Source organism: Atractosteus spatula, chromosome 3 (assembly GCF_055471065.1).
Source record: "Atractosteus spatula isolate fAtrSpa1 chromosome 3, fAtrSpa1.hap1, whole genome shotgun sequence".
NCBI lineage: Eukaryota > Metazoa > Chordata > Actinopteri > Semionotiformes > Lepisosteidae > Atractosteus > Atractosteus spatula.
This window is the reverse complement of record NC_142708.1, coordinates 38,701,247-38,714,059: the sequence shown is the minus strand read 5'-3', so window position 1 is coordinate 38,714,059 and position 12,813 is coordinate 38,701,247. Positions and strand designations below refer to the sequence as shown.

At 35.3% G+C, this 12,813-nt stretch overlaps 1 protein-coding gene across 1 annotated transcript in view; it reads left to right on the top strand.

The window, feature by feature from the left end:
- Positions 1–12,813, top strand: part of fras1 (Fraser extracellular matrix complex subunit 1) — a 352,881-nt gene that overhangs the window by 216,596 nt on the left and 123,472 nt on the right. The window contains exons 30-35 of the mRNA XM_088911421.1: positions 372–550; positions 2,266–2,382; positions 2,705–2,819; positions 3,408–3,545; positions 3,977–4,009; positions 11,300–11,431. Of these exons, the coding sequence (XP_088767547.1) occupies positions 372–550; positions 2,266–2,382; positions 2,705–2,819; positions 3,408–3,545; positions 3,977–4,009; positions 11,300–11,431 (714 nt within the window). The remainder of the gene's footprint in view (positions 1–371; positions 551–2,265; positions 2,383–2,704; positions 2,820–3,407; positions 3,546–3,976; positions 4,010–11,299; positions 11,432–12,813) is intronic.

Sequence of the window (12,813 nt, the reverse complement as noted above, 5' to 3'; positions counted from 1 at the left end):
CAGCCCACTTACAGCAGCAATGAGTTTTCATGCATTTTTTAAATGGCTGCATCTGTACATGACAAACAGTGTCTTTACACAAGGTGGGCAGAAAATACATTCCATATGTATAAATCCTTATGTAGCATTTCATGCCCATATAGGAAATAATGTAACTGAATAAATATATTCCATTTGAAACGATTAACTAAACACAATTATTGAATAAATCGGTTTCTTGTGTGTCAGAGATTGTTTTCAGTTCACTGATATTAGCATACTGTTGTTTGCTATCATGTAATCTAAGAATATCTCAGTGTACCATAGTGTTAATATAATTAATTAAATAGCTTACCATCTGTGTCCAATGTTCTTATTTTGCTTTGTTTTAGGAGAAGTGGTCTTGCTTGTACCCATGCCAGCTGATGGTCCTGCTGATGGGTGGCAGCATTTGCCTGATGGAAGAGTAGCCACTACAACCACTTCTTTCACCCAACAGGACATCAATGAGGGAATCGTTTGGTACAGGCATTTTGGCTCTGGATCACAAGAAGACAACCTACAGTTACAGGTAAGATACCCCAGGGATACATTTCTGGGAACTCTTTCCATTCTTGCTGCTGAAATAGGACAATGGCTTACCTTTACTGACTAAATTACTCCACTCTAAGCAGTTGTGTTCTTATTTCTTGAATCACAAATAACTTTAAAAAAGTTAATTCCTAACAAAGGTAGATGTGAGACAAGAAATATAATTGCATTATGTAAATATAGCCAAATGTATTTACTTACACTTCTAAAACTTCTGGTATCAGTTATAGTAACAGACAAATAAGTTCTAGAAACCGAGATGAAGTTTAAACAACTGAGTTTATTGCATGCAATTAACAATAAGACCAAAGTATTGTTCGAAATATACAGATGCAGCCATTCAAAATGCACGGTACAAACCCATACCAAAATGACCGACAGGGGCACTCGTGGTCCATTGGTCGGTAGTGAAAAGATTTAATAATTTAATGTCTTTACTGTGCACATTTTAATTTGCTTAGTATTGAATATTTATATGGAATTTTACCACTAAAGGGAAATTTTAGTAGCTGAGCATAAAAAGAATAGGAGCCTAACGCATCTGAAGGTCATAAACGATATTAATTTAGAAACATAAACATATTATGTAAACTGTATATTGGTGGTATTAGTATTTTAAAGAAAAAATACACACCAGTATTCCATTTCTTACATGTGGTTATTTCGGAAACGTTTTTATGTGCTCCTTGCTCCTTCAGACCATGTTACGTTTATACAGTATTCAGTACTTTGTGAGAAAAGTGATAGTTTTAAGCTTTTCTGCGAATACACTCGATATCGGAGTAAACAGAAGCATACTTTTAGAATTTGATTATTAGGGAATATAATATGGAATCGTATCTAAAGAAATGAATTATTAATTAAGAAATTAACCCTGAGGTCGAGTGTTCAAACCCAGCTGCCACCATCAGTTTTCTTTTAACAAATAAACATTTCTGTTAACATTATGTTCTTTGTACATCTCCGAGTGATTTGTTTCAAATTGTTTTTGATTTATAAACAGGTTCTAATCATTTTAGAGTAAAACTAGGTTTAGTTAAAGAATAATTACTTACAGTTTTTGCATTTTTAAATCTAATTTAAAGGGTTGAGGGATCTACATTCATCTCTTACTAAATCTGCTCTGTCATTTGCTGGCTTCATATTTTCATTAAGGGACCCAGAGATGTTAATCAGCATAGCAGTGCTAAAATAATTTAATGGAAAAGTATTGGCAAATATTATTACGGTATATACTCAGTCTGCTATAAATATTTTGAATTATTAATGAATAATAATACTTGTTATACAGGAGATGGTGGATTCACTGAAACAAAAGCTTTTGCTGGCTTAAATTTTCATATACAAGCAATACCCTTTTATTGTCAACTTTTCAGCACTTTATCTAGCCACTGGTGTACAAGAAATGTTCATGTTCATATTGACATCTTTGATGATAATAACCAGCGCATTGTCATGATCTAAATGGCAGTTAGTCTCTTGTTTTTCCTGTTTAAATATCTTCTATATTATAGTTCAAAGGCTTCAATTACAATATTTTAGCTTGTGGGTTTAACAGTCCAATTCTTTTCCTCTCCTATGAAACCTATGACACTATTTAAAGGTATAGATAGTTATTTTAAAATTATTTGTCATAATCATGATAGCACAAATAGAGACTACTACCAGAAAATTAATCCTGTTCTGCTGTACCAGATATCAAGACGGGGATCCCCACAAGCACTCAACAAAACTCAGACTTTAAGGATCAGGGTAATGCCCCATTCTTCACAGTTTCCTCAGCTTGATCCAGGTTCTGCTCTACAGATAACAGTAAGAAAAGACTTGTCTGCTCTGTAAATAATATGTAAAACTAAAGTACTACCCTCTACAATAGAACATGGTAAAGCTTAGTTTACAGCATGATCTCTGCATAAGTCAGTAGAGATAAACATATTTGCTAAAAGTTTAATATTATCCATATTACTTGTTTTTATTAGAAAGTATTATATTACAGCATTAAATTTCTACACCAAGTTATTTTTGTGTAATTTAATAGCATGGTATGTTTTTTTTACATGTGGCTATAGTCTGACGTATATAAAGTCTGTTAAAATCTTTCTTAGTTTTTTTTTTATTTTTTATTTTTATCTAGGCTTTTGAAGATCACGTGACAGTTTTAGGGCCCTCTGCACTCTCCTTTGTGGATACAGGGACCCCCAGTGAAAAACTCATTTACAATATCACTAAACCACTGGCACAGGGAGAAGGTATAAGCACAGCTCCATCATGCAGATCAATGAATAGGAGACTTCCGGAAAACATGCAAGAGATAATGAGCACATTGTAGTAACCTACAAGTATGAGCATAGTTTCTGACTAGAAAAAAGCAGTGCAGTACAGTGTGTACTATTTTGATATTTGTATAGGAATTATGAGTGTGGAAGAGTGAGTGATGATGGTGATTCCTTTTGACTAAAATCCCCAGAATAACTACTCATTCTCAGAGGGTCATAATTCCGCATTTCAAGTAGGACCCTGCTATGTACATTTGATTCAAGAACATTATTGAGATTTCTCCAGTAAATATTTTAAAAAGATTGAAGTCTGATTGTGTTTGCAGCCCAATATATTAGCTATAAGTTGGGGAATTTAATTGTATGTGTGGCTTGATAAATCAGCTTTAGGTTCTTGTACATTTAATACTTGTCGATCTTTAGTATTGTATCTTTCTTAAATCATTATTTTAAGATTACTAGCACAATTTACACATTGATTGCACATTAATATGGATCATCTAAACAATAGTAAAGATTACAAAAGAGGTTGATGTTTCATTGCTGTCACATTCCATTTAGGTACTATAGAACATCAAGACAGACCCTACATCCCAGTACAGTTCTTTACACAGGCTGACATCAACCACGGCAAGATCCTGTACCGGCCACCTATGGCCCCATCTCATCTGCGAGAATTCTCCCTTTATTCCTTCTCTGGTGAGGGCTTCTTATTCCTCTTATTTTTACAAATGAAAACATAAGGTCTTTAAATACAAATACAGCATAGTACTGGCACTTTGTCAATATGCAGTCTTATGCCATACTAGCATTTCTTGGAATACTAAATGTATACATCTATCTATGACTGATTCATACAGAAAATGTACTGTGTATTAGCTGTATTTTATTTGTTTTTTTGTATAAAACATTTATAAGCTCACTAATAAAAGGTTATAAAAAGATAAATAAATTACCACATAGCTACATTGTCAAGTGCCTGTATATGTATTTGGTGTGTTTTAAAAAAAACATCAATGTTAACAAACACTGAATAACTAAATAATGAAGGACATCAACAGAATGTTGCTTGCATGTGTTAAGTGGCTGTAGCTTTGCTCACTTCTGGTAAACATGTTTTATTCCTGCAGGTCTACCTGAGTCAGTGAACTTCCATTTCACAGGTATACCATCTCTGATCAATTCTCATAACTACCCAATAAATCTATTTCCAAAACAATTCAAAGTTCTCAATACAAAACTAACACTTCATTTTTTCATTCTTTCCTCCTGCATCATGTGTACTCAGCAAGTTAGTTGAATTTAAATATTCGCCACAACAGAATAATAAGGACATCTATACATTTTTAGAAGTTAGAAAAATGTTTTAATGCATTATACTTGAGTGGTTTAGCTTGTCATTGACTCTAAACCAGTCAGAAATTTAATGGCATTAAGAAGTTCAACCTGACTCCCATTAGAGTCAGAATTAATTAGTCAGAATTAAATAAGGCTTACAGGGGCTAGACTTATATGGTATGTGACAACATGCACCAGTACAGTGCATACAAATGTCATAGATGACTTTTATGTTTTCAGTAAGTACAGATGGGTTCAAAAGGTCACCAGGAAATAGTTAAGACTTTCTAATGTTTTAGGGGCTTTAAACATATAAAGTCAAGCTTATTAGCACCCCGCATCAACTTTGTAAAGACAATGCTGTAACCCTGTTTGTAGATGGTACAGTACTTGAACTTCAGTCTAAACTGAAAAACTTGTGGGTGATATCTGATTCAGGCTTGACATTCTACCTACACATGCAACATATTGTCAAAACATCATTATTTCATTTGACAAATATTGCCCGACTACAACCTATGTTATCATTAACTGCTGCTGAAAAGCCGATCAAAACAATTGTCTTCTCCTGAAATGACACTGTAACTCTTTACTCACTGGGGTTTCTAAATCCAGATTTAACAAACTCCAATATGTTCAAAATTGGGCAGCCAGAATGCTGACCAGGTCTAGTGGAAATGATCACATTACTCCTATCCTGAAGTCCTTCGCTCTTCTAATTCAGGTCTCTTATCTGCCCCCCAAACATGTCTCCACTCTACAGGTGACAGGGCCTACTCTTATGCCCCAAAGCTCTGGTACTATCCATAAGGATATCAGAGAGTTACCTTCCCTAAACTCTTTCAAATCTAGACTCATAACCTCCTTCTTTAGCAGGGACTTTACTTAACTGGTTCTGTTATTTACCTCTCTGCTTCTACCATATTCAGTACCCCATCTACTGTCTCCTGTCATTGTGTCACCTTTAAAGGCTGTATTTATAATAATATTGTGACCATTGTCATGTTACCATATAGGAGTCACTATGTCTCAAAATCAGTCATAAGGTACAGATCCAGCCATTCAAAATGCACAGGTACGCTGCGTCAAAACGCGGTAGGCGTGGCGCATCATGGCGCATCCTACCACATATTATGATAATAGTATCCCGAAGGACTTTGTAGAACTGCTGGTGGAGCTAATAAGGCTTAACGTCTCATATACAGCCTTTGAGCTGTTGCCAGAAAATGCCTGGTTTTGAATCCCAGTCACTACTGAGGGACAATCTTTTTCCAATTAAGAATTTAAGTTGTATACTGTTTAGACTGTTAATCATTTTAAACTGTGTATTACAGCATGTTAAACATTAAACATTAAAAAGTCGGTATATTTTATAAAAGCAAGATTGCTCAGTGGGACAAAAGTACACAACCTTCTACCTTCATCATACATATTTTAATTATGCATAAATATTTTATGCATCAAAGTCTTTATGGAAGATATTATTAATAGTATTAATAATGAATGACCTTGGACAGGCTGTAAGCTCAAAGTATTACTGTGGTCCACTTTCTTTGTAACCATCTGCATCAGTTTAACTCATTCACCCGTGATTACGTGAAGACATTTTGCCTGCCCTTTTCAGCTATAGCTTAAGTCATTAAGCAGTGTGTTGGTGTAATGGCTTAGGCGTGTGTCTTGGATACTAGAGAGTGGGGGTTCAAATCCAGCTATCACCGTGAGGTTTTCTTTTATCAAATAAACATTTCTTTGAAAAACTAAAATAGTAAATATTATCAACACTATACTGTATTTTTTGGTATGGTATCACAACACGTTCAAAGTTAAGTGATTAACCTTTTCTATGAATACTTGCGTGATATCGCAGTAAAAAACCTCATACTTCCACTAAATAGGGAATATAATAAGGAATTGCTTATCTAAATAAATTAATAACAATATTAATTTAAGGATGTAAATATATGTATTTATATAGCTGGTAGTATTACTGTAATCCACTTTCTTTGTAAAAACATTTGATTTTTAATTTGACTCAATCAGGCATGATTACTTTAGAAACATTTTTAAGCTGTTCGTTCTATGTAGGCGATCCAAGTTTTTCTTCTAAAAAAGTAATTTATGTACACTATATTAACATTTTTTGTGTTTTTCATATGCAATGTTAAGTGATATTAATAATGAAACAAAAACGTGAATGACACAGAGCCTGCAACTTACAGATTTAGAAGATCGCGATTTGTGAAACAAATCACAACTTCACAGCTTTTATTTAAACAATATTTAGTACCTGGTTGCATTTTTAGAAACCTAGGTTTGAATAAAACAGATCCCAGGTGCAAGTAACTTAACGCGAGAAGGCATTATGCTATATTTTTTATGCATCAGTTGAAGCCTTCTGACTATCAAAAAAACAGGGTTCACTTTTTTTCTGTCTCTTCCTACTCTCTCTCACCCGCTGCAATTCAGGCACAGACTGTTTAAAAATAGCAACAGGTCAGACAGGCAGAGGGAAGGGGGAGGGGTGAAACTGTTACCTGTCCTGGATAAAATATTTAGAAAATAGGTGGATTTACACCTGGGAAATGTGTTCCAATTTTAATGAGATATGGAAGATATTATTCATAATAAATGACCTTGGACATTCTGTAAACTGAAACTTTATTGTGTATTTTCTTTCCAGCTTGGAATTAATTTTTATCTTCTAGTATATTCAATTGCAGCTACCTTATGTAACACAGCTCCATACTTCTCACTTGTCAACACCCCGCCTTGGAATGTTATGTAGAATAGAACAGAACAGTTCTTGGGGGTGGGAAGGAATTTTCAGTAGCATGCACTGTTGTCATTGCTGCTGTTTAACATAAGGCAACCAGCAATCAAATGTGGGAAATACATTTTTCCTGCATCAAAGTTTAACTCGTTCAGAGTGCCCTACATTACAAGCTCCAAGTGTTTCAGTATCGACAGCAATGAAGTTAAAAGGAACATGTCAAAATGTTTCCAACATAACCACAAGTGAGGGTTGAGGGTTTTGATAAAAATAGAGAAATCACAACAATGACCCCATGTTGTTTAATGCTAATCATGCTTACCCAACTGAAGGACACTTAATTCGACATGAAAAGACTTTATTTTTCATTGACAAAAAGTAACACCACACTCTCTTGTTTAAATGGATTGTTTTGTTGCTGCACAGACTGTTAAACCAGAGGAGAAGAGTGCCTCTTTGAAGCATTCCATTGATCCAATCATGTATTCGTTTCCAATCATACAAAGTAAGGTGTGAGAATCTCTGATTCACCATGCCTATAATGGTTTTCCGGAAATTGCAAAGCAAGCCCCTTTTGCATCTGGACCCATCTAAATTTATGGAAGTGGGCCACCTCCAGTAAATTTCGAAAGTCACAAGATTACGAAACGGAAGAACAGTGTAGCGGTCAGCTCTGTCTTTCCCATCTATGCCGATACACTGTATGTTGCATTGGCATCTGTAAATTCTGCTGTGTAGATGGTGCTTCCTGAGGGGAAATAGACAGCAGGGACAGCACCAGCCAATTCCTGGGCTGAGGTGAGCAGAGAGTCTGGGATGGAGTGTCCTTGGCCAGTGTGCAAGGGGGCGGTGTGTGCTCTGCTGGGGGCGGAAGGCTGTGTGGGGATACTCATTCCGCCAGGTACAGCAACCTGCGTGACAGGGAGAGGCACTTATCAGGAGATGAAGGTGTGTTCGGAGACAGCTGACCTAGCGTTTGACTGCCGGAACATACTGTCTCCAGCTTCTGCATCTTTAGGAGTGTCTCCAGCCTCCCAACCCTTCCCAGCAATGAGTCGTACTGCTCCAGCTGCTGCCGAAAAGTCTCCACACAGGTGCTCTTGCTCTTTTTACAGACTGGCACCCTGGCCAGTGGCCAAGAGTAGAGACCCACAGCCTGTGGCAAGATAACAGAATACATGTAAGAAAGAACGTCACACAGTAGTATTCAGTTATTATTAATAACGTTTTAAATCTGAAGCTGTTAACTTTACTTCACACCTGCATGTCAAGATCACGGTTTCAAAATATAAAATCATCAAACCTTAGACTGGATGAGAACATCATGATTGTTTTGCAAGGATGTGAAATGTGACAATTTGTTACAGTTACCATTAGGAGAAAATGCCAATAATATACACATTGGTGCTAGTCCCCATTACCTGTAAAGAGCTTTGAGTGGAGTGTCCAGAAAAGTGCTATATAAGTGTAAGCAATTATTATTAATTATTATTATTATTTTTATTATTTACAATTTGTTGAAAATAAAAATGTAAAGTTCTCTAAAGCTTTCTCAGTCAAGAACGAGAATTCACGTAGGGAGCTGTGTAAACATGCATAGGCTGCAAAAGAGGCAAGAAAAAGCTTTCAAAGAAAACAATGTTTCAGGTGTGAAGAATACAGATCCCCAATTCAATTGCAGCCTAAACCTTTCCCCACACACCCTGGCCCCGCTGCGATTGGAATATACACAAAGCACTGAAAGTTTTACAGTAGATGATCAGGTGTTTCGCAGACGTAGAAATAGTACGTAATTCTGGCTTTATGAACTCACACCTGGGATTCGATTAATTCAAAACATTTTTTTAAAAAACTGCATCAGGTACTAGATCTTGTTTATATTAAAGATATTAAAGTGATTTTAAAATATCACTGGGCAGTGGTGGACTATTAGTGGACAGTGCACTATTTTGTCAGCAACCTGCTAATCTGTTTAACACCTGTAGAAAACATTATTTTATATCTGTACGGAATGCATGTTGCGTTTACAAAATTAAAGTCTTTCAAATGTTTAATTAAGAAGTAAAAAGAACTTACTGCTTACACAAAGACTCAAACTATAGTATGAAAAAAGAGTGTTAAGAAAAAACAGGACATTTGATTGCTGGTTGCCTTATATTTATTTTTTAAAATTAAATAGATAATATACAATGACGTGTTCCTTGCTAACTCAAACATTGCGTGGCTTTAAAAGCTGTAAAAAATGGTTTACATAGCAGAAAGTCACCTTGCTCTTACAAGTGGCTCTGTTAAGCAGAGTTTGTGTAAACTTTGTCAGTGAAAAAAATGACCGCGTGCACTCTCTCACAATTCATCATGCGTGATTGAGTCAAATTAAAAATAAAACATGTTTACAGATAAAGTGGATTACAGTACAGTTGGGTATGCATGATTAGCAACACGGGGTCATTGTTATGATTTCTCTATTATTATTAAATCCCGCAACTCGTTCACTTGTGGTTATTTTGGAAACATTTTGACATCCTTTTAACTACATTGCTGTCGATATTGTAGCAATAGACAAAATGAAATGCTTGAAGTTTGTAATGTAGGGCGTTTTGAACAAGTTAAACTTTGATAAAGGACAAACAAATGTATTTCCCACAAGCTATACTGTAGTGGCAGTACAATAGCAGTTTGAAATTATTCATTGTTATTAATAAATCACTTAGCTTTGAACATGTTGTGATATTTAGAAGTATCAAAAATGTCAATATAGTGTCCATAATATTTGCTATTTTACTTTTTCAAAGAAATGTTTATTTGTTAAAAGAAATCGCATGGTGACAGCTGGATTTGAACCCCCAACCTCCCACATGGAAGGCACACACCTAAGCCCTTACACCACACCAGTAAACACATTGGAGTTAAACTGATGCAGACATTTACAAAGAAAGTATACTACTGTGATAATTTGAGCTATATGAATATAATTATATTGTTATTAATTTATTTAGATACGTGATTCAATATTATATTCCCTATTAATCAAATTCTATCAAAACTATGCATTTTTTTACTGCGATAACAAACGATAAAACATGTTTAGGAAGAAAGTGGAATACCGGTGTACATTTTTTATTTAAACTACCAATACTAGCCATATACAGTTTACATAATATGTTTATGTTCCTAAATTAATATCGTTAATGACCTTCAGACGTGTTATGCTCCTCTTATTTTTATGCTCAGCTATCAAAATTTCCCTTTAGTTATAAAATTCCATATAAATATTCAATAGTAAGCAGATTAAAACGTGCACAGTAAAGAGATTAAATGTTTAAATCATTTCAATAATAACCACTGCACCACGAGTGCCCCTGACGGTCATCTTGGCTAGCCAATCACGTACTGCGGTACAACGCGGTGAACTCTAGATAATTTTGTGCGGTGCAGGGTTGTACCATGCATTTTGAATGGCTACATTTGTATATGGATTGCTTGTAAAGTAAGGCCTTTATTAGAATTTCATAAGGATTGAAGTGAAAATCACATTTTCTCTTGGGATTTACACCAAGATAACTGCTTGGGTTTGGGTCAAGAAAACTGTTCAGGTTTTGACTGAAAGACTTAAATGGTTCTGTCAGTGCAGTTTCACTAGGTGTTTGCTTTTGAATAAGAAGCATTTGGTGTCCACTAAAGACTTCTTCCAGAGTGTTACATTTAACAAACGTATATCATATATCTTATATATCATGTATATACCCCATCATTATGATTCTTGGTTGGGAAGATTTTGAACCTGGAAGCCTGTTCATTTGCTCAATCATGTCAATAAATCAGTTATTTGTTGATGATTGTGTTTTTGTATTAGTGATGAGTTTTACCAATTGGGAACATAGCTGAGACAGAAGGTTTTTCACAGTGGTCAGTGGATTAAAAGATTTGCAAAACTATATTATGAACAGTGTGTCTTGCTCAAATGTATCCATACATGCCAGGTAAGCACTCTAGTATGTGTACATTGTAATAGGGTTCAACTGATCATATAGATGTTTAACTAAACAGACCTTTTCTTTGTAAATTAAATAAGTTTTCAAATTGCCTTTATGTGCTCAAAGAAGGTTCTGTTTTTTTAACTTCAAGATCAGTATTCAAATATAACTTCAAGCACTGCATTCATGTCTTCTTAAAAGATTTTTTTGGATTTATTACTCATATGACAATAATACCAATAATTCTTTTCTAACTGGAAAAAAAAGTTATTGCTTGTGGCTTCCATAAGACATCAATACTGTGCTTTCATTAAATTAAAGGATGTCAGATTGTGGTGGTTTGTGTTAATTCCAGTATAACGCTGTTTCAGTGTCGGATGGCGAGCACACTTCTCCTGAAATGGATTTAGCTATTTACCTGCTGTCACATCATCACCAGCCACCTACATTTCAGATTAAAGACCCTTTCCTTGAAGTCAGTCTGGGAGGAAAAGCGTCTATAGGTAAGATGACTCCCCTTTTCTAAAAGTATGCTCTATAGGTTTATATCTTGTTATTCTTACAGAAGATATTATTTTGTGTTCTCAATAAGTATTATACTGTATATCATGAAATGTTTCATTTGATGTATTGAGTATATTTATGGGTGTTATCATAGTGATAAATTATATTGATATCCCTGAAGCAACATTACAAATTGTGAACATTACTACTATCAACTCTTTGGTTTGCAAAAATTGCTTCTCATGTGGTAGGAGATAACAAAGAGAGCTTTAGTAAATGTTTAATGTTAATTCATTCTGATTGCTCCTTCAGTGCAAGCAAATTATAAATGAAAACATGGAGATCAGGGAGTACTGAGGTCACATAGCTGCTTTGATTTTCTGTGAACCCAGAAATATGAGCAGGCAAGATGTACTGTATTACATAAAACTTACAGAGAGCTACATACAGATACATTACTTCTGACCTTCCACTCTAAAATACTAACATTGACCAACACAGAATCAGAGTTAGAAATTGATAGGAATGTTGACTTGGTTCTAATAGTTTGTTTCAAGTATTTGTATGTTAAGCTCAAAAACATTTCATGAAGAAACATGAAAGTTCCCCTGGACCCCCAGAATTGTTCAGGGGTAAGCTCCTAGAGGGATATTTTTTGTTTCAACCTCTTCTCAGAAGTGGAAGGTTGATAAGAAGGTTCATAAAATGATTTATCATCCTATAATGAATCTCTTAGACCCATTTAGCCAATGTCTGCCTGGAATTTCCACCCCATAAACATTGTTAAATCTCTGCAGCAGAACATAGCAGGATCCTTGTTCAGGTCTTATATTGAAGCTAACTCCCTTGGCTTTGAGTGTGAACAGTCAAATTTCTTATATTTCTTAATGTGTCCACTCAGCAGACAAACATATGAAAAAAACACAGCAGGCAGAAATGTTGTTTTGGTCTTCAGAGGTCAGAATTTTCAATTCTAGGCCTGGAAATGTCCTGGGAATGATTGATGAAAACCTTGTTCTAGGTGACTACTAGCTTGGATAAAAATCTGGGACACATTGAGAGTCTTTATCTGCTGTTATGCAATGAAAAAAAACCTCAGAGTTGCCTTCTGGTGTGAAAAAAGGAGCACTGATAAGAAACTGTTAAAAAACCAATTGATTACCCCTTCTGAGTCAATGATTGACAGCTAAAAGGCAGGCGGAATGCAGCCTGAGGCTTCTAGAGGAAGTCTTACCCCCCAAGGCCTCTGAATGGCTGAAAATACAATGAATGACAGTGCTTTTTACCAATCAGATCGCCTTATTTCTGGTGGTCCTGCTTCAAACATTTACTACAAAGTCAATAACGTTCAATAGCCTTCAGGTCTGGAGATAAGCGTCTG